We start from the raw sequence: 22,332 nt of genomic DNA, 5'->3' as shown, positions 1-22,332 counted from the left end.
TGATGTGATGAGTGAAAATTTTTTAGGTAGAGAAGGAGTTGCTTGATTGCGTGAGTATGCTGTTCATATCCGCCACCACACTGATGCTCGACGGTTTGACACATGTATTTGCTCAGCTCTCCAATTTCGGGCATATAGATATCAAGTAGCCTAATTGCAACGTAAAGTGATACTTGGGAACTTCCTTTCTTTGAAGCATCACTGCAAAGCCTAGCCCGTGGAAAGCCTAATAAAGAAGTAGTAATACCGTTGTGGCTGTGGTGCTATCTGTCACGTGCCGTGGCTTGGAGCTGGACCGGCCGGCTGGCCGGCTGGGCCTGGTCGGCATGTCTCCCCTCAGACACGCGCACGCGTGGGCATGGGACATATGGGTGCCGCCCGCCCCGCCCCGCCCCGTCGCGTCGCGTCCGTTCCTCCCTTCCCTTCCCGGTCGCCCCGACTTCCGTGTCGGTCTCGGGCGCGCGCGACGTAGCGCCCCGCATCCGACGGCCGCGCGGCGCCCGGCCGCGGCGCATCGACGGCCCGCGCCGGCGGATGCGACCATGATCCGTCAGTCAGCAGGTCATCAGAATATTCCTCGCCTTCCCTCTCCCCCCCGCATCCTCCTCGCAGCACGGGACTCCCTCCTCCCCTCCCCTCCCCTCCCCTCTCTTCCTCCTCTTCCTCCCCCCTCCCGCCCCGCGCGGCTGGAGCGGACCGGAGGCGAGGGACTCGGCCGCGCGCATGGCGCTGCCGCTCTGACCCTAGCTGCTGCACCCACTTCGCCAGACGCGCTCTCCCCTCCCCTCTTCCTCTTCCTCTCGTGTGAGTGAAATCTTCCGCGCCTTCTCCTTCGTTCCCTTTCTGTCTGTCTCTGTTGGTTTGGTCTGCGCTCCGACGACCGTCCGTTCGTGTCCGGACACGACCGATCTCGCTTCCCGACAGCGGGGGGCGTCATTTCGTGCCCTTGATCTGGGTCGCCGGGGCTCTTAATTCGCGCTTGGAATCGGCGCCTGCATCCCGCAGCTGAGTGTGATTTGGCACCGATCCATCTGTCTGGTTTCTGGCACTCTGCTCGCGAATTCGTGGTGGGATTCCGTCTTATTACCCGCGCCGGGCGATGATCAGGGAATGTGATGGGGATGGTCGGTGTCCGTGACCGACCGATCTGCACGTTCTGCGCTTAGCTGCTCGTGTTCTATTCGCCCCATATGGGTTAAGGTTAATTGTGCATGCTTGGGATTAGGAAGTTAGCTTGTGATTGTGGCGCAGAGGATATTCTATAGCATTGAATGGTGGTGGTGGCGGTGAGTTGGGGGTAATTAACGGTGGCAACGGACTAACGATCGAGGGAGAGGCGGAATGGTTGGGTGGTGAGAGCTACTGCTTCATGGAGGGAGAGCTACTTCCGGAGTTGGGTGGTGAGAGCTACTTCATGGAGGGAGAGGCGGAGTTGCCAAGGTGGGTTTGACCTAGCATTGAATATGTGCTTGGTTGTCGAAAGGATGCTGTCGTTCAGCAAGCGCGCTGTTTATTTGCATTTGGTACTTGCTGCTACGTCTGGCTTGTGCATCCTTACAAGGTTGGAATTCCGTTGGTGATCTGCTGTGCTCCTTTTCTGAACTGAATCGATGTACAACCTTTTGGTAAACACCGCAATAACGTTTGACTGCATGTTGGTTCTGTTGATCAAACATGTGCTGTTTTACTTCATTGGTGGTACCCATTGCAGTATCTGATTATGATGTTAGGGGCATCATAGCCTTATGGTACACACTATGATTTTGGTTTAGGTCCTAAATATTCTCGCTAGACTAGAGTTTAAGCTTAATGTTTATTCAAAATAAAAAATGAGGTGGTGTGGCCTTGAGGTGAATGTGCTCTCGATTGAAACGTTTCAGTTTAGAGCATGTCAGTTCACCACATTGTAATATAGCTGCTGGCTTGTAGTTTGTGGGCACTCTAGATAACTGTGACCGCACTTCTATATGACCATATATCTGGTCTTTGACTTCAATTCTACAAGTTCTTTGATCTTCTGCATTTGTAATTCTTCTAACTTTTCTCTTTTAATTATCGCTTATGTATACTAAATTATTTTTTCTTTCGTTTCTTTACTAGAAAATGGCGATGATGGTGGATCCTCCGAATGGAATCGGAAGCAAAGGAAAGCATTACTACACTATGTGGCAGACCTTATTTGAGATAGACACCAAATATGTGCCGATCAAGCCCATTGGGCGAGGAGCTTATGGGATAGTTTGTTCATCCATCAATCGTGAGACAAATGAGAAAGTAGCAATAAAGAAGATACACAATGTTTTCGACAACCGTGTGGATGCACTACGGACCTTGCGGGAGCTGAAACTCCTACGCCATCTCCGCCATGAGAATGTCATTGCTTTGAAGGACATAATGATGCCAATACACAGGAGGAGCTTTAAGGATGTATACTTGGTCTACGAGCTTATGGATACTGATTTGCACCAGATAATCAAATCGCCTCAGGGCCTTTCTAATGACCATTGCCAGTATTTTCTTTTTCAGGTAATACTTGGGTCTCTCTTCGCTATTCTAAATGTACTCTTTCACATCTATGTTGTTCAACAAATACAACTGAGATTATGTGTATTGTAATGCTCTTTAGCCATTAGTTACTCCCTCCATTCCGAATCATAAGACATTTTGCCTTTTGTAGATACAAAGCTTTGCTATGCACTTCGATAAACACTATGTCTAGATACATAGTCAAAGCAATGTATCTAGAAAAGCCAAAATGTCTTATAATTTGGAACAAAGGGAGTACCTAAATAAGTGTCATTACGTGGTGTGCACTGCCACACTGTACCTCCACTGCAGCAGAGGAGTGTTATTAGCATTGGTACTAATTTGAAGTTGATTTTTATTGGACTTATGATCCATCCTGGGTGTCAATTTAGTCATAATATCAAAATCAACCTAGGTCCTGTTGCATTGGTCTCTTCTGAACATCTTTTTTCATAAATTGTTTTCACAAAAAAATTGTATAGCAATACTTTTTCACAAAGAATATTCACAAAAGGCAATATGAAATGATTGCATTTAAAAGCACATAATCTCCTTGGTTTTACAAATCCTTGCACTTAATTAATTGACCAGTTATCTTCCCTTTTGAAACTCAGATTACTCTGCAAATATATAGACAAACTTCGAATCTAATGTTGTGAAACTATTTAAACCTTTGTATTTCTTTTGGGCTTAAAAGAAAAATTCTACCTTTTGGGTTATATTTAGTCCATAGAATTATCCAAATCTGATATGCATCATCTTTTTTCTTATGCAAGTCCAAATCAGCAAGCAGTTGAGCATGCTGCAGATGTTAATAGCTGTCACCATGTTTCCTCTTTGACAAGTTTTGAATTTCTCAAGTTTGATTTGATCTGCTTATGTTGTCACATGCAAACAACTCTCAGTCATTCTCTCATTGACTTATCAAATATACAATTATACATTATTGCCCACATGCTTTATGCAGCCTAACACCCTCCCTTTAGATGTTTACATATTACAGCTTATTTTACTGACTTGCTCGAGCCAGATCTCCCACTCCAAATGATATTTGAGTAAGACAACTTGCACCTTGTTTGATCAGACTTCCTGTTCCAAATAAAACAACAGCTTTTATTGAAAAATGGGATCATCTGGTAAAGCTAGCAGTTCTTTCAGCCAGCTTGCATATTTACAAAGAGTCCATCCAATAGCTAATAGTAGTTCTGCATAGGGCTTAAGAATTTATCCAGTAGTTAATAAGTAGTTTTGCATAGGAATTTCTGGATGAAACTATGAAAAGCAGAGCTTATCCTCTACATGAAGTAAGGAGCAGGTTGATGAATTTCTTGTTCAACCTACCCTTCAGCAGTCCAACTTCATTTTTATTTCGAGAACCTTTGTATTTTTGTTTTGTCATTTCATCTAGATATTTGCTATCTACTTTACCGCTAATAATCTGATGCACTGTTCTTTTTTTTTCATTGTAGTTGCTCCGAGGACTGAAATATCTCCATTCAGCAGAAATACTCCACAGAGACCTAAAACCTGGAAATCTGCTGGTGAATGCAAACTGTGATCTGAAGATATGTGATTTTGGTCTTGCACGTACAAACAGTAGTAAAGGCCAGTTTATGACTGAATATGTCGTCACCCGCTGGTACAGAGCTCCTGAGCTGCTCCTCTGCTGTGACAACTATGGCACATCCATAGACGTTTGGTCTGTTGGGTGCATCTTTGCTGAGCTCCTTGGCCGCAAGCCAATATTTCCAGGAACTGAATGCCTAAATCAGCTCAAGCTCATAGTGAACGTTCTCGGCACCATGAGTGAGGCTGACCTAGAGTTCATCGACAACCCAAAAGCTCGGAGATACATTAAGTCCCTCCCCTACACTCCTGGTGTTGCTCTCGCAAGTATGTACCCACATGCGCACCCTCTTGCCATTGATCTATTGCAGAAGATGCTCATCTTCGACCCCACCAAAAGGATTAGTGTCACCGAGGCTCTTGAGCACCCTTACATGTCTCCTCTGTATGACCCAAGTGCAAATCCCCCAGCCCAAGTGCCCATCGATCTCGATATAGATGAAAATATCAGCTCAGAGATGATTCGGGAAATGATGTGGCAGGAGATGCTCCACTACCACCCTGAAGTTGTCACCGCAATAAGCATGTCATGAGATACCACTGCCCCAGGACATCGGCAGGCTCTCAACTTTGCTTTTTCTCTTTGATAAAAGTCTACTGCGATTAGCCGATTATGGCGCCTAGCTGTTGTAGTACCCTTAATGTCTGCTTGGAACCAATTGCGGCCCCTAGCTGTTGTAGTACCCTTAATGTCTGCTTGGATACTTCCGCTTGTGTAAATATGCGCCCAATAAGAGCGGCGTATGGATAGATGTCATCACTATGGACCATTACTTGTTGTATGTACTATATATCTGTCGACTGTTGTGATGTTGTATGAGTTCATAAATCATGAAGCTCTGTTGTAGTAAAATCCCATACATGTTAATTTCGGATGCTTCCCTACCTGTTCTTTTGTTAAACTCTGTTTTCTCCAGGCGATTTATCATACATTTGTAAAAAAACGTCATGAACTACAGCGCATTTATGCTGAATGCACAAACTGAGCCATCAACTCTCTGTACCATTTCCGACCGGTTGATCAGCTCTGCAGAGCAGCAGCATGCATATGCAGGCGTGGCTGCTCCTTCCCTGTAGCATAAGGAGGCTGTGGAGGATCAACCAATTGCCATCTGACCAATTTCATCTGCGCTGTCCATGCCGTTGGTTGGAGTTTTGCCTAGATGTCTGGATAACTGAGCTAAGCAGGTTTGTGCCTCTGCCAAATCATTTCGCTCTTTTGTCTGATGCACTGCAAGTAAAAAAAGATACCATCTGAAATATCTGATATCTTGAACCTCAGCTTCACCAAGCCACGTGTTGTTTTATTTACTGTTTATTTTTTATGCTTTATTTACTGTTTGTAATTCTTATTACCTGATGGGGCCTTGTGAAATCGCAGCATTTTTCAGGTGATGGTGAAGTTTCAAGGAGATCTGTAGTGTTTTCTTTTCTTTTTCATTTGCTAGTCTATTTTGGTAATGACTGCAGTATACATGTTTGATGTTTCGTGTAGTTGGATGCCTGCAAATAATTTATTTACATCTCCAAAGCAGTGACAAGCGTAATGCATGAACAGCAGATGCTGTCAACTGCTACTTGTTACACCATAATATGCTGATTTCTAGTCGTTTTTTCTTAGCAATGGATGTTTCAGAGCAATCTGATATTCAGTCGGTAATTTTGGAGCAGTAAAAGCAAAGCAAAAACAAAACCCATCATCTGAGCTGCTTGCTATATGACTGTATATTCTTCTAACATCACTTTATTTCCTTCCTTTACCTGACATTGTAAACCTGAGACAAACTATTTGACCACCATGACATGACAATCCGATCTATGGCATCCTATCCTCTCCTCTCCTCTCCAGAGCAAAAACTCCGAGAAAAACAAAACGGGGTAAATTTCTCACTCGCATCTCTTAGCTAATGATGAACTAAAAGGCCAAAAAGGTTCTGATAAAAAAAAAAGAGAAAAGGCCAGCAAAGATCACTGTCTGTCTAGCTAGCTCTCTTCCTCCAGGGCTTGCTGAAGAAGAGATGGGCTCCTAACAAACCTTCCCTGCAAGAACCACAGCAGAACAGAACACAGAACATGTCAGGACTTCAGAAGCTTTGCTATGATGAACTGCATCATCAGAGGCTGAAAACATGGTATTTTTTCTGTGTGATTGGACAGTGAGTTTTTGCCTTACGAACAGATCTTTTATGCTTTCTAATCAGTTCAAGTGCTTGCCTTCATCCGAGGCCGGCAGTCGGCATTCACCTTGCGCACTTGGTACCGGATCTTCTTGGAGAAGAGCCGGGTGCGCCTCTTCTCCTTGTACCGCAGCACACTGGCTTCCCTGATGCCACCACCAGCTCCATTCTCTGGAAACAGGTCGATGTCTGCAAGCTTAGCCTGCAACAAGGGTCAATGTAATGATCATCAGTAAGACTGTATAAGAGACCTCCCATTCCTGAGTTCAGAACTTCAGAAAGCTTGGAAATATATTCAGAAGGTACATGCAGGTTGTTTTTGCATCATCATCATCATTGAAATGTCTCTAATGGAAACCACATGCTTGGTATGCCCATACTATAAAAGGCTGGCTGGACATATCTGTAATTATGGTTTTGTCATATATATATATGATAATATGACAGGTCCAAATATTGGCATGTGCCTGAGCAAATTGCAGAACAGCCAACTGAGTTGGGCCTAGAGTTTGTTGCAGTTGATCTATCATTGGCCTAAGGGGCATCAAAATTGAGCCCAAAATGACCCTTTGCAAGAGGACAGACCTGTTTGCTTGGTACCAGATCTCCAGGCTCTATTGTCTGTGGTCCACTGTTGATTTTTTTTTGATAATCACTGTTGAATAATTGAGTTTAACGAGCTATATATATAACCAATTGAATGGCTGAATTGGATTAATCCATTCTCTAAGGCTCTAACATTGTTGAACTTAAAGAGCAGAAAGTAGTTCATCGAAATTTGAAAATCGTGCTTGCTGACCTAAGACTCTAAGGCTCACTATTTCTGTATTTTCTCCCCTGATAAACAAAAACTCAATATTTTTTCTATGGGGTTACTGCAGTACTGCTGATGTTGTGAAAAAGACGTGTCCTCACTTATGTAGCAGTGCAGTACTATACTGCACAGTACTTTGTGTGAGGGACCATCCATTTAGATAAACAGTTTCTCTAGAGACTCCTAATATGGTTTACATGCTTGAAGGATGCAATTCACAATTCCATTTCTTTTTCTCTTGTAATTCATGTACTCAATTTGAAACGAACTTTCTTACTCCCTCTGTCCCAAACTGTAGATTGTTTTGGCATTTCTAGACATATAGTTTTTTTACTACTATGCATCTAAATATATTTAGAATTTCAAAATTTTAAATGAAAGAAACACTGAAGATGCGTCATATATGCAGACGGTACAGAATTATTACTTACCCGCACTTCGGCGGCCGACGTCGGCGACTCCGGCCCGCTGCCCTCGGCAAACATGGACCCTTTGTCGGACCACGCCTTGAGCACCTCGTCGGCGTCCAGCTTCAGCCCCAACCCGGTCTTTGGCGCCTTCGTCGGCGCACTGTCAGCGTCACCGTCGCCATTAGCGGCATCGACAGAGGCGTCAGCTTCCTCCTCCTTGCATTTCGCGTTGGGAAGCTCCTCCTTTCCCTTCGCCATGATCTTCTCCACCTTCACCACCTTCTTCTTCTTGCTTTTCTTCTTCTCTGGCGCGGCGGCGGCCTGTGGCATTGCGGCGTTCGACGCCGGCGGTGCTGGCGGTGTCGGTGGTGCAATCGTTAAGTCCTTTACCGGCACTGCAGGCCACATCCACCAGGCGCCGTCGTCGTCCCGCCGTTTCAGTGCGCGGTTGAGGTTGGGCCGAGCGCCGTGCCGGAAGCCGAGTCCGAGCTCGAACCTGCCGGCGAGGCCGACCACCATGAGGCTCCTGAGGTAAGGGTGTATGCCGGAGCTGGACAGGATGGAGTCATCGGACGTGGTGGCGGTGTTGTTGCTCTCGACGGTGAGGCTACCCATGATGCCGTCGAGGCCCTCGGCCGCGGCGCCGGCAGCGGCCTCGTCGACGTCGAGAATGGATTCGGCGTCGAAGCCGTCGTCGTCGAAGTCGATCTCGCCAAGCTCGTCGACGTCGACCGTGTCGGGGCTCGCCGGCGACGGCGCCGGGTCACGGAAGTCCCGGAACGCGCTGCTCACGGGGGCCGGCGACGAGCAGTTCTTGGCGCCAGACGGGCTCTGCGGCTGCGGCGACGGCGACGGCGCGGGCATGTCCCGGAGCAGGAATGCGGAGTCCGCGAGGACGGGGAGCGGCGGGAGGAGGTCGGAGGAGGCGTCGAACGCCGCCGCGAGCCCGGAGAGCTGCCGCGACGGCGGGCGCGGCGGCCCCGTCTTGGGGCTCTTCTTGACGGGGAAGACGGAGGGGTGGATGGACGCGAGCAGCGCGGCGGCCTCGTTGTACGCCTGGTTCGGCCGCTTCCGCGGCGCGCGCGCCCGTTTCAGCGACACCGACGTCGCCGACGACGAGGCGTTGGACGCCTCCGACAGCGTCGACGACGGCGACGAGTGCACCGGCCGCAGCGGCGACGAGTGCGCGCCCGGCGACGCCGCCGCCTTCACCATGTCCAGGTCCAGCCGCAGGCCGGTTGGTATGCAGGAAGACGACATTGCACCGCCTCAACAGCAACGGCTACCGTTCTCTCAAACGATCGCCTTCGTCTTCGTCCTCGTCTTGTCGGAAGGGAAAATGAGCAGCTCCAGCTATTCTTGGATTAATTCCACAACCATGAATCCAAGAACACTGGGGCAAGAAATGGCTGAACCTAATCGATCAAGCTCCCCCAAAAAATTCAAGAACCCAAGGGGCACCAACAACACCTTGGAAGAAGATGAGGTGAAAAAAAAAGTAAATGTCTTTGCAGCTGCTGCACATGCACTCCTCCTCTGTGGCAAGAAGAGGAGGAGAAGCAGAGTGAAGAAGCAGCCAAGAGCACAAGAATTAAAAAAAAAAGCAGGGGAATTCCCTGAGCTGAGTTGAGAAGCTGTGTTGGGATTGAGGACGAATGGGGAGAGCAGCAATGGTACTTCTTGGATCCTTTGGAGGATGAGAGAGAGAGAGAGATTGTTGAGAGAGAGAGAGAGAGAGAGACAGAGAGGAGTATGGGGAATTGGAGATGGTTGGGGGAGGAGGAAGAAAGGGTTCAAGAGAAGGGGGTACAGGGTGGGGTTTTAGAGGGCTTGGGGATTGGAGGCCAGAGGATGAGACAAGCCACCCTCTCATCAGGTCCCTTTCTCCCCTGCTGCCTGTGGGACCCGTGCCATTAGCAGGGCCCACACGGCGTTTTGGGCACCCCTTCCCTCTCCTCTAAGTCATATGTGCTCTTTATTCATCCTTTATAGGTTGTACATGTGTTGGGATTGCTTTGCTTGGGTCATCATATCTGAGATTTGCAAATGGCTAAATGAGACCGATTTGCCCTACCTCCCAAAATTCACCATCCTCACTCCCTCTTTTTGTTTGGAAGAACCTCACTGGATGACTAAAGGTATTTGTATTTCTATGCCTGCCAACTACTGCGAGTCTGTCTCACAAAGTAAGGTAGCTGGTAGTAGCAAGAACCATATGTGTGATTCTCATAATTGCTAGTACACCTTTGGTTGAACAAAATAGATGGCAATGTGTGGTGGAAAAGGAGACAAAAAAAAAGAAGTATATATATACAATGAGAGATGATCACAGCTGGTGAAAACTGTAAGCGATAATCTGACAATTTGTTAGGAGTTGCTGGAATCATTTTTACTCTTCTAAACGTTCTGATCTCGTAATGGTTTCACGTCATTAGAAACAAAATAATTAAAATTAAGTCATTTGTGCACCAAGCTTTCTAAAGCTTTAATTGGCATTTTGTTTCTTGGTTGTCTCTTTGTAACCATGCTAGGGGTCAATAACATTTCTTCTAGTTAGAGACGGCAGTGGCCAATGAAACATGGGAATAAGCATTACTTAATGGCATTCTCTTTTGGACTAATACAGCTTGTCCTGTCTTCATGCCTCTTGTGCTGTATGAAAAGCAAATCTTTGAAGCTTTCCTCCCATATGTTTTCTTCTTGGTGATGAAATGTCAAGTACCACCCTTGTCCTGATGCATGCTACCTCCATGTCTGTGTGCAGATGTTAAATATACTACTAATGTAATTCGGCATCCCATAGTAATAATCGTATTTTATTTTTGTTGTGATACTTCTACAGTGGGCTGGCATAAATATATTAGTACACTGCATTTGTTTAAACTAGCCTGTTGGCATTTCCTGTGAAGTGTATACACATGCTTTTGGTCGATTGCATTGATAGATTCAGCACTGCTTGCTGCTAGCCTGAATGAAGTACATATGGGTTTTTATTTCTGCCGCCTTTTCTATTTTGGTTAGAGGACAAATTCAAGAACAATATGGGGTCCAACCAAGTGCGGTCGATATATCGCTAAATGTAGGTGGAGAAATGAGATTCCAGATTCTGATAGTATCCGTCGTTTATAGATTCTTATACGAGGGCATCGAAGAAATACGAGGGGTGTCTAAATCATATTTCCATTTATCAAGAAATGCACGCCATATTTCTTTTAAAAATATCATGTGTCCCTTTTTAAAAGTACTTGCTCATCGAGGAGGACATAGTTATACACTTGTATTTTATAGAAGTTGGTTAGTTGTCACTGAAAAATGGTAATAGATTTCTGACCAAAAGTACTTGTACATTGTCAAAAAATATATATTGAATAATAGATATCGTTAGTTTCTACAATTCTACTTAGTGAATCTTAATGTTTTTAACCATGCAATATTTCAAAGATTGTAACAAACAACAAACGAATCGAGCAAAGTGATGGAGACTATGACAATGGAGATTTTCTTCAAAAATGGGTGGCTACCTTTGAATAGGTTTGGTGCTTAGTTTGTTATTAGTCTTATTTGGTCTCTCTGCTTTTATGCCTTCTGAAAGATTCTCTTCATCAACCGGAGGCTAGAACTTTATAATAATGAATGATTGAGAGTGCAGAACTCTTACAGAGTCTGCAATAAAAGATTTTTTAGAAAAAAAAGTCAAGCAGAAAGTAGTGTGAATTTCACTGCCCTCACACATCATTTCAGTTGTGTGTGTGTGTTTGTGTGTGTATATATATATGAATATTTTTTAGAACAAATTTATTGTGAGTCAGTTTTTTGGAACAATATTATTCATTGTGAGTTTGTGGTACTCAAAACATTTGTTCACATATGTCCTACCTACATACATAAAAACAATATGCATTTCGTGTGGAGTTGTAACCAACAAAAGCAAACTGCAGGGGCATTTTAGTAAACATCCGAGCTAGGACGGCTTTAAGCCTGATTGCCCATCCCATCCACCCCAACGGAAAAGGTCCTATGATTTTCCCTTATCTGCTGACATGGCGTGCTCCCATTGGCCGCGCTGGATTCTCTGGCCTACGTGGCGCGCTCTTTTATCGGCTCGGCTACCTTTTCACGTGAAGCTAAGCGCGGGGCCCTGAGGATCTTGGAAGCTAGCGTGTGTGCATGGCTGATGGTGATTGGTCCAGTACCAAGAGGAACAGTGCTACGCACACCCCACAAAGTCTCTCTCTCTCTCTCCCCCTTGTGCGCCATTTCATCATCATGCACATAATTTGGGATTGTGCTACAAGATTTGGGACCCCTTAATGAGTCAGGATAAGTTTCGCATATCAAAAGTTTGTGTCACAACATTCGACTGCGAACGGGCCACGTGCTGCAACTGGTAGCTGGTGTTGTGTTTTGTGTCAGTGAGCGAGAGTCAGGAGTTTCGTCCGGTGCTATTTCCTGTCAGCGACAGCAGCGGCGTGAACAGAGTTTTCTCCGTATGCGCGTAGCATCAAACTCTTCTTGCTTTTGGACTTGCCTTTTATTTGCGAATTAGGATGTGTGGTTGTGATGCCCCATACGTTGTGTCCCCTGGGTTCAACCACTAATGATAGAGGAGAGGGGCCAATTGAGCCGTTTCTAGCCAACCAAATTAATCTTGGCTCTTTGTTTAGGATGAGGTTTTCCTCTGCCCATATGGTAGGCCAGTCAGGATCTTTCAATAAGATATTTTATTTTTGCACCAAAAGTGTCTTTTTGCGTGGTTGGTGACTGAATTTTTTGAGGAAGTTATTTAATTATATACATACATAATCACTGGGATATTGTGAAATCATCAACATATATACACTATATTAACCCAAAAGTTTTTACGGTTAAATATAAATGCCTGATATAGAGGCACTTTCGCAGAGGCCGGAATTTTTCTATTTTCTAAAAAAAGACCAGACATTATATATATATATATATATAGGTAATATGTGTTTGATGTAGTAATAGTAAGCTCCTACACAATAACATTTAGTAATTTAGTAATCTTATATATGTTCTTAGTTGCCTTTTGAGATATTTATATATGCGGCTGAAGATAAATATCTCTGTTCAGCTGTTGCCACCAATATTCCAACACACAACACCATGGGAGTACTAGTCCTTTTACATCCTGAATGGTCAGGATGTAGCAGCCAATCAGCTGCATGTAGCCAGCAGCCAGAAGGCTTTCAAAGGCATTCAGATAGCAGTCCAGCAGATAGGCTCATCCACCAAGTGTCTACAACCGCTAGCTAGCTGCTCTGTGTCTGTGTTTTATTTAACAGATGTGTGTTGCATTTGTGGCCAGCTATTTTGAGAGATTTTTTGTCTGGTTATGGTGCACACGGTCGTACTAGCCTAGGCTTGTTTAATTTTATGCCTCTCCTTTATTTGCTTTGTAATGTCGACGTGTATGTGCCAACATGCGTCTTCTCGAAGGGCTGACCATCACGAAATTTGAACGGATAAGAATAGAAACATCGTGTATTTGTTTTTTAACGAAAAAAAAATCATTTCGTTGATTTATTTATAGGACAGGAAATAGTCAGTAGGGGTGTTTTACCATCTCTCCATCTTTCTACACTTTTGTTAGAGTACTATATACAATGTGTACTCCAACAAAGTGTAGAAAGATAAGAACATCTTAGACCTAAGCAATTCATTTTACACTTACATAGCATGTCGTCGTAGACGTCATATGTTTAAAAGTTGGGAGGGATTAATATCGAAAGCCATTTCAATGCCTAATACTCCCTCTGTCCTTAATAAATATCTATCCTTAAATATCTATTGTTTGCGCTTCATGAGAAATTAAACAAATGAGACTAAATATATATTAAAAAATATTAATATTTATGATATGTAATTAGTATTATTGGAAAGATCTTTGAATCTATTTTTAATAAATTTATTCAGAGATACACATGTCGTGCATATTTATTATAAATTAAGTTAAATTTATGGTACGCACATCAACGATGACAATTATTTAGTGACGGAGAGAGAGTACATATCTGAGGGCACTGAAGTAAATAATAATAATAAAGTACACATTTTCAATCTTATTTTTGACGCCTACATTTTTTATCCAATTTTAATAGTTGCAGGGCACTCGATAGCTAGTGAACATATACAGTTTAGAGTTAAAAAATCAAATTTAGGTGCAACTTAGAGGGCTCTAGGGTTAAAATGTATGATAAGAACACTCTCATGCATCTAGAGAGAGTTTGTACTATGTAGGCATGCGTACTTATCCACACATATATGTCGAGAACATGTACCACGTACGTGTATGTACTCTTGGACGATATATGTACCATCTAGCAGAATAGATATTTGGAGCTAGTTGGCTAGTAACACTACAACAGATCTCAACTATACGGAAAATATCAAGATAAGCTGATGATATGCATGGCGGCGGTTCGATTGTTGTCGCTATATATATGTTATTATATTATATATAGTGCCAAAACGAATTAATATAAGATGTGTAGCATGCATGGCCAATATGGTAGCACGAGACTTTGCCCTATTCAATCAAAAGACATGGCCATATATAATAAGAAAACAAGAATGAAATGAGGGCATGTCTGGGACTTGAAATTAAAGGCTCGTATTCATTTGGATTGCCTGACGAAACTAAATTAAACAATGTTATGTTGAGAGAATTAGTTATTGATGTATGGTAGATCATCTTCTGAATTGAGAGACAGGCCGGGGTGGATCAAGGTGGTTTATCGTTGTCTGTCGACCCCGATAAAATCTGTTAATCTTTTAGCGAAATGTTAAATCTCAAGAAAATTTATATTGTGTAATGTAATGGAGAGACCCCGTTTGAATCCCATGATCGTGAGAATCCAGATAAAAAAAGATTCTAGAATCCTAGTATATCATCCAAATGGTCTAGAGGGATTTTAACTCATATAGTTTCTTATAATCATAAAATCTAATAAAACTGTTATGGTTCTTTTTATCTGGATTCTTACAATCCTATGGAATTCAAACTGCACCGAAGTTGACCCTGATGATGTTGTTGGCTAGGTAGGTTCACCAATGTCTCGACTCTTGAGAAAACTATAAAGAAAAAAAAACAAAAAAATGAAATTAAGAAAAAAAAATAGAGTGAACTTCTAAATGAGCCACTAGCTAGAGATAATAATGTGAGTAACTATGGAATCAATTCAATTACGTTATGCATTCCAGCATCTGATGAGTCTTATAACGATCGGTTTGAATCTAGCTCAATGTTATAGAATGTACTCCACCTCCTACACAGTATGGGCTAGGACCTAACTAACTCCTACTAGCTAGCTACACCTAGGCCTTGTTTAGTTCACCCTAAAAACCAAAAAGTTTTTAAGATTCTCCGTCACATCGAATCTCGTGGCACATGCATGAAACTTTAAATATAAACGAAAACAAAAACTAATTAGTTTAGCTATAAATCACGAGACAAATCTTTTGATCCTAGTTAGTCCATGATTGGATAATATTTGTCACAAACAAACGAAAGTGCTACAGTACCGAAAACTTTACTTTTCGAAACTAAACAAGGCCCTAGGTGTAGAGAGCTGCCTGCCATTACATTTTCGCTCTCGATCTTTTTCCGGCTGTCGGCTCATCAGCTCAAAGGAGCCGAAGCAGAGCATGCTTTTTAGCAAGCCATAGCCATGCATGTTTAGCAGCTGCATGCATGCACTGGTCTTGTTTAGTTCCGAAAAGATTTCGGATTTCGATACTGTAGCACTTTCGTTTGTTTGTAACAAATATTATCCAATTATGGACTAACTAGGATCAAAAGATTTGTCTCGCGATTTCCAGCTAAACTGTGTAATTAGTTTTTGCTTTCGTCTATATTTAATGCTTCATGCATGTGCCGCAAAATTCGATGTGATGGAGAATCTTGAAAACTTTTTGCTTTTGAGGTGAACTAAACAAGGCCTAGTCGTCTCTGGTGCTTTGGCTTTGCTGGCCAACCTCCATCTTTTTTCTGTCTGTCTCTGCTTGACTGCTTCCTGCTGCCGAGCTGTGCCAGTTACCCTTTTCTGCTACCGCCTTGGGCTCTGGGATGGGAAAAAAAGGGCAAGATGAGTGCAAGTGCTGGTACAGCGAATGGACCGTGGACGTCCGCATATGAAGATGGAGGCGACCGACCGTAGGAGGTACCACCCGTCCACCAATGCAAGTGGCCAAATTTCCACAACATCTGTCCATGCTTCCATATGCTTGCCCAAAAATACTACCACACCACACCATACCATACAACACAGAAAAAGTGGCAATGTGGCATGCAGCAGCTTCTGCTACTGCTCCTATACTGCATGCATGACCAATGGCCTGTGCAGGAGACCTGCATGCCCGCTAGGGTTTATTACTACTTGTTTCGTCATACTGTACATTTGCTCTGTATAGGTCAGCGATATGGCGTACACTGTACACATGCACTTTTTTTGGGGTTGGGGGGTTGGAAAAGTCGCTTGTCAATACCTATACTCCCTCCACTGTATGCTATGTCTTTTGATGCGTGCCTATATATCAAATTTATAAATTTAAAAAACAACAAAGAAAATATGCGTATGATCACTTGGATTTTGATTCCCCATAAGCCATTTTGTTACAAATGCTCGATAATGGACTTTACATTTTCCATCTTATTGACAATGTGAGAGTAAGTGTACGTAATCCCTCCCAGACAAAAACCTATAGGCAGGAAGCCAAACTACCTTATATTTTTGTGGCGTTTATATTATATACAAAAGGTATTGATATATACTTCTTCTGTTCCAAATTATAAGATATTTTGACTTTTTTAAAAATTCATAGCTTTTGCTATGCACCTAGATACTGTTTGCTTGAATTTATCTGTCGAATCTGTTAGTCATTCAGCCGTGTTTTTCTCTCACAATAAATCAATGAACAACACTTTCCATGGCTTATCAGCCAAATGAACAGAGCGACGCCTAGATACATAGCAAATGCTATGAATCTATAAATGCTAAAACATCCTATAACTTGGGATAGAGGAAGTACCACATAAAAAGGTAAATTGTATATAAATATATTTCATAATTTGTTATTTTTTCTACAAATTTGGTCAGAGTCAATAAGTTTGATTAAGGATAAAATAAGTCCCTTATATTTCAAAACAGAGAGAGAGAGAGAGAGAGTAGCAAGAAAGGTTTCAGATTTATCCAATTTCTTAGCTTCGTTATTATATAGCCAATGGTATAAACTTCATTTTCATGAAAATTGATCTCAAGATACAAACCTTATTTTGGGTTTGCCCTAACACTACAACGTTAGACTCCTGAAAGAGAAAGTGTTTGCCGATCACCTAAAGAGCTAACTCTGAGCTAAGAGAATTGGTGAAAGAGAAGCACCTTGTCCTGTCATTTGATAGATGATGACCTCTCAATTCTACAATATGTTGATGATACAATCCTATTAAGTGAAATCATATTGAACAAATAGAGAATATGAAGACTCTTCTTTACACCTTTCATCACCTTTCAAGATTTAAAATTAATTTCCCAAGAGCGAGTTATTTTATTATGGGGAAGGCAAGCTCATGGATCGGTACTCACAGATCTTTGATTATAGGTCAACTCCCTCTTAGATACTTAGACATCCCAATGAATCATAAAAATATCCAATAACAAAGATTTGAAGGTGTTTGAAGACTGTCTATGCAAAAAAAGTAATTAGATACTTAGACAAAAAAACACTAAGTTTTGTCTTATGGTGGATGTTTAGTTCTGACAAACTCTGTTTTGAGTCACCTTGCCACACTTCTACCTAAGGGTATGTTGAAGAAGTTAGATTTTTGTACATCTAGTTTTTTTTCTAGGAAGGGGTGTAACCATAAGGGAAAAACCATTTGGTTATCCATTTTTTTTTGGTGGTGGTGGGGTGGGGGTGGGGGGCTTCCAGAATATCGAGCAAGGAGGCTCGGGAAATACAAATCTTGAGATTCAAAATGAATGTGTGCTTAGCAGATGGTTATACAAGCTTTATGAATGAAGATGGAGTTTGGCAACAACTTGTAAGAAAGAATTGTAAGCCTGGAGATCTGCAATTTTGAGTCATCAGGCCTTGTGAAGGCCAAATATCTCCATAGTGGACTAGTGGTACCCAAGTTAGGTTCCGAGAGCACAACAACATGCGTACTGAAAACTTTACTTTCAAAGGACATATAACATCACAAGGTCGAAACATTTAACAGTTACTCAAGCCTGTACGTCGAGCCCAAAGTAATTAATAAGCCCAAAAAATGGAGAATAATCCTCCGATTCAACTTTCCTCAAGTGTCATGTACTCATAAATTTGTCATAATCATCTTGAATTTCAAGCTAAATTTTGAATTGAGGGGCCGGGGCAGTCGTTGTCTAGGTACAGAGGGCAATTAACGTACTACTAGTAGAGCTGGTAGAAAAATTACGGCGAACTGCAGGCTCATATAGGAGCAGTAACAAGTAATATAAGTTACTGAATTACCCGGCCTTCGATCCGGCTGTGGCTTTTAATTTGCATCGCGGGATCCGATCCGCTTGCCATTTACCGGAAAGATCCAAGAGCTAGCATACATGATACACGCAGAGACTTTGTGATCATGCAGATCGTACGCGCGCGTTTGGATCAACGGTAAAAAGGGCACGCCCTTTTTCCCCTTTATTACTGGGACGCCCGTGTACGCGCGTGTTCCCCTTTTATCTGCTTGTCGTCTCAAAAGAATGTAACTCTAGAGATTTGAACTAAGTCATTTTTTTAAAGTTTGTCTAATTTGTTTATGCAAACATATACTATGAATATTATATTTAATTTACTGCACGAGGATATTTTGTCACGATTAATTAATAACACGTACTTATATGAGATTGTACTCTTTTTATACCAAATTTTGGGCCTGTTTGGATCCTATGTGGTCTAAAATTAATTTAGTTGACCAATATTAAAGACTAAAGGTTTAGACTACTTTAGGTCACGTACTTGTGGGGTCTAAAATGTTGTTTACATTAGCTAATAAACGCTAGACCTCCTGTTTGATGCCTGAAAGAGAGCTAAAGTGATATAATGTTTAGTGAGACTACATACACTTCTAGAGTTCAAAACGACCGTAGTGTATAGGATCTGGACGTTCATCCATGCATATGCATGGCGCCTACTCTTGATCTTTTGAGGACCATATCGATGATGAGGATTTACAATATACATGGTGTGTGTATGTACGTAACATGCATGCAGACCCAATGGCGTGTCGACACGTACTTAATTATATACGTGCTAGCTGCCCCTGCCCTAATAATGTACTAGCCAAACTTACGCTCGCTCGATCCAACCCTGAGACCGGTGCATGTGACTACTCATGCATCAGCAACAGTGTCCGTCGTCGTCGTCGTGCATGGTCACCGCACGCACACAGCATTTTACATCACAGAGAGAGAGAGAGAGAGAGAGAGAGAGAGAGATGGAGAGAGAGAGAGAGAGAGAGAGAGAGAGAGAGAGAGAGAGAGAGAGAGAGAGAGAGGCATGGTATGGCATCTCGGTCGAGTTGCTCCGTCTCCTCCTGCAGCGTTGTTTGCCCAAAAAGAAAACGGCCGTGTGGGTGTGGCGGGTGCGGTCCAGGCGCGCGCGCGGGGGCAGCGTCGACACGCCACTACTGTACCTGTACTACGTCGACGGCAGGCGGCAGCTTGCTTGCATGCGTGGTCCATGCAGCAGCCGCTAGCGAGCTGTGCCGTGCCACCGCTAGTGCTACCTCCCGCCCCTGCCCGTTGCCACCACTGCCGTCCGCAACAGTCTCTGACCCATGGGCCCCGTTTGCCGTAGCCGCGGGAAACCACTAAAGCCGCCGTGCACTAGCATAGTACTAATCAAGAGTGTTTTTGGTTGATCTGTGGTTTTTAGAAAAGCTGTTTTTTAACAAAGTTTGAAAGCCGGTTTGGTTAGACACATGTGGCTTTTGGAAACGCTTCACTCTTTTATACGCGCCCATGTGTCATAGACAAAAACTCCCTCTTCTTCATCCTCTCGGCAGGAGGGCACACCGCTGGCCTGGCCGCCTGGGGTTACGCACGCATGGTGGGGGCAGCCGACGACCGCGCAGGGGAGGGGAGGGAGGTTAGGGTGCCTGTTGCTCGTGTCGGAGGGAGGGAGGTCGGGATGCGCCGGAGGAGAGGATTGGGGAAGGCGGCCGCCGTATGCCTGAGCCCACGAGGCCATGTGGCGAAGTAGCCCCGCCAGCGCCCGCGCTGGAGGGAGGGAGGTCAGGGATGCACAAGGAGCCACCCGCCGCGCCAAAGGGAGCGAGGCTGGGGGCGGAGCCACTCCGGCCCGCGTCCGCCGTGTGGCTCGCGTCCCGGGAGGCCGCAGCGCGCTGGAGAGAGGGAGGTCGCGGAGCGGCGCATGCCGGAGAGAGGAGAGGACCGGAGCGGAGCAGAGCACGCCGGAGGGAGGGATGGAGGCTAGGGAAGAAGGGGGCCGGGGCGGAGCAGTGCACGCTGGAGGGAGGGAGGCCACTTGCGGGTAGCGCCGACAGGAGGCCTCACGGAGGAAGACAAGAGAAAGAAAGAAAGATCGAAACGATACATGTGTAACCAGTGGCAGGTGGGTAATTTTTGTGACCAAAAGCAGATGAAAGTAGAGGTAGATGTGCTGTGAAATTTGTACTACGCAAAAAAGTGCTTTTGACTTTGACTTTAGATAAAAACTAACCTTTTGGTTGGCTTTTGGTTTTTAAGGGACAAAAGCCACAGGCAAAAGCCCAACCAATAGTTTTGGATTTTTAGAGACGGCCAGACGGGCACGATGACGTACCTTTGCCCCGGCCGTATATCGATCTAATAAAATAGTTATCTAATAAAATAGTCACTGTTAATTTGACGTGCGTATCTAATTAACAAATAGTCACTGGCTCACGTACTGTTAATCGCGATCATTTCTAGATCGAGCCGCACGTCGTGCGTGCCCTCCCGTGTGGCAAATTAAACGGCCACTCGTGCATCTGCTGTGTGCTAGAGGCAGTGTACGTACAGCAGCAGTTGTTAGCCATTCTATATGGTGCCGTACACCTACAAATTCTTCCTGCCTCGAGTTCAGAAATTCCAGAGTTCAGAGCGAGGAGGAACTCCTGTTGCATGCATGCATCCGCTGCAGCAGCTCAAGAATCGTCCCTGCACTGTTTACTACTGCCCCTGGTGATTTTCAAGAACATCTGTTGGCCCGTTGCATTGTACGGACTATATATATTGTATAATATGGCCTTGCATGCATGCATGCATGCATGCTCTCTCCTAGTCTTTACTGAGACGAATTTTTCTTTTTACCCTTTACCTTAAGCATTTATAAAAACACATGCTCCTACACATCGTTATGTGGCATGCATGCGAAAGCTTCTGCCCTCTTGACTGCTCTTGTGCCAGTGTCTGTGTTGTTTGAGCTATGGTAGATCCTAAAGGTGTTACGGCAATGCAACCAGAGCATGCTGCTGTTACCGCAGACCGCACGCGCACACACCACAAGACCCAAAAAAAAAAAGAAGGTGTTACTGTTACGGCTGTTCTTGTTCACACCACACATACGGTAGATGATGAACCAATGCAAACCGACGGACGAGGACTAAGCCTTATCAATCTCCATCTCAAAATTCAGTGCACGCACTCTACAAGTGACCACCGCATGTACATGTACATGCCGTCGAAACAGACTAAAAACCACCGTATAACATTTTTCTAACAGAAAAGAAATACTGCTGTAAGCACACGAATTGACTTTATTTTTCCGCGGACACGCAATGGATTGTTTAGTTGAAAATTTTAATTTTACCAGTCATCTTTAATTTATGCCAGCCTAAAAGTCAAACGATTTTGAAATTAAAACTTTATTAGGCTCCAAATTTAGAAAAAGTTTACTAGAGAAGGAACTCAAATTGCATCTATGAAGCAAGCAAGGCATAATACAAAAGAAGAATCTGTAATTGCTCACAACTGTTAAAGTATGAAATGTAAATGGAATAATAGAAAAAGATGAATTTGTATCTTGCATTGATTTGATCATGAAAAAATATATATGTGGTGAGGCTGTGTGGTGAAATGGCGTCTATGCCGGATGGCAACCATTCGTATGTGTACCAAAGGCCAATCCCCTTTGGTGGCTATGGTAACCGTCTGATACAATCACCAATGCCTACTCGAGAAGACATGTCTATTTGGAGAAGCATTTTTTTAAAAAAAAGATATCTATTCGACAAGGCACATAGTATTTCACCACCACAACAACAAAGCAACCCGAAGTTAACCATATATGGTCGCCAAACAAGCAAGCAGAACCCACCAAGCACGTCAAATCCGTGAGCAGTTGGAAACGTTGGTGAATTTTGAGCATCAGAACCCACCGTCACGGCGCCACAAGACAAGGCTAGCATATATATATATATATATATATATATATATATATATATATATATCTGGCGTCCCCATCAGCAGAAACCCATGACCTGCCCATCTTATCCCAACTCTGTCAGCTTCTAGTTGTAGCGTACTGCTCCAGTGCGTACCATGTCCATATCCCTTGCTAATAGGTACAGAGGCCAGAGGAGGGCGCCGCGTTGCAATTTGCATGGTGCGCAGCGCAGACACTTGGACCCCTAACCCATCCTCCGTTCATTTGCTTTGCCTCACCTCAGGACCGGACCGGATAACATGTACTCCTTGCTTCCTTGCGCTGGGGTCGAGTGGAGTGGAGATCCTTTTCACGCGCTGCC

General features: G+C 43.8%; 2 protein-coding genes across 5 annotated transcripts; one reads left to right on the top strand and one right to left on the bottom strand.

The window, feature by feature from the left end:
• Positions 603–5,005, top strand: LOC8074628 (mitogen-activated protein kinase 3). Of its 2 annotated transcripts, none has more exons than XM_002453252.2 (3): positions 603–804; positions 2,101–2,526; positions 3,996–5,005. In XM_002453252.2, exons 2-3 carry the CDS (start codon positions 2,104–2,106, stop codon positions 4,683–4,685), a joined length of 1,113 nt encoding a protein of 370 aa, XP_002453297.1. In that variant the 5' UTR covers positions 603–804; positions 2,101–2,103; the 3' UTR covers positions 4,686–5,005. The 2 variants fall into 2 exon arrangements, with proteins under 2 accessions (XP_002453297.1, XP_021314371.1); XM_021458696.1 differs by lacking the exon at positions 603–804 and adding an exon at positions 863–1,440.
• Positions 5,824–9,496, bottom strand: LOC8074627 (protein CHLOROPLAST IMPORT APPARATUS 2). 3 transcript variants are annotated; one of them, XM_021458694.1, is made up of 3 exons: positions 7,575–9,496; positions 6,321–6,531; positions 5,824–6,192 (listed from the first exon to the last, which is right to left on the bottom strand). In XM_021458694.1, the coding sequence occupies exons 1-2, from the start codon at positions 8,811–8,813 to the stop codon at positions 6,355–6,357; spliced, it is 1,416 nt and encodes a 471-aa protein (XP_021314369.1). In that variant the 5' UTR covers positions 8,814–9,496; the 3' UTR covers positions 5,824–6,192; positions 6,321–6,354. The 3 variants fall into 3 exon arrangements, with proteins under 3 accessions (XP_021314369.1, XP_021314370.1, XP_002451540.1); XM_021458695.1 differs by having other exon boundaries at positions 6,326–6,531; XM_002451495.2 differs by having other exon boundaries at positions 6,367–6,531; positions 7,575–9,494.

The sequence above is a fragment of the Sorghum bicolor genome, chromosome 4 (genome assembly GCF_000003195.3).
Source record: "Sorghum bicolor cultivar BTx623 chromosome 4, Sorghum_bicolor_NCBIv3, whole genome shotgun sequence".
Classification (NCBI taxonomy): Eukaryota; Viridiplantae; Streptophyta; class Magnoliopsida; order Poales; family Poaceae; genus Sorghum; species Sorghum bicolor.
Note: the sequence above shows the minus strand (reverse complement) of the source record. Positions and strands in the feature narration are given on the sequence as shown.

Excerpts from the sequence above, each read along its gene's own strand:
- LOC8074628 (XM_002453252.2), top strand. The coding sequence starts at position 2,104 with ATGGCGATGATGGTGGATCCTCCGAATGGAATCGGAAGCAAAGGAAAG. Across the intron at positions 2,527-3,995 it reads GCCAGTATTTTCTTTTTCAG|TTGCTCCGAGGACTGAAATA; the intron begins GTAATACTTGGG and ends TTTTCATTGTAG.
- LOC8074627 (XM_002451495.2), bottom strand. The coding sequence starts at position 8,813 with ATGTCGTCTTCCTGCATACCAACCGGCCTGCGGCTGGACCTGGACATG. Across the intron at positions 6,532-7,574 it reads CGTCGGCCGCCGAAGTGCGG|GCTAAGCTTGCAGACATCGA; the intron begins GTAAGTAATAAT and ends CCCTTGTTGCAG. Across the intron at positions 6,193-6,366 it reads ACTGCCGGCCTCGGATGAAG|GGAAGGTTTGTTAGGAGCCC; the intron begins GCAAGCACTTGA and ends TGGTTCTTGCAG.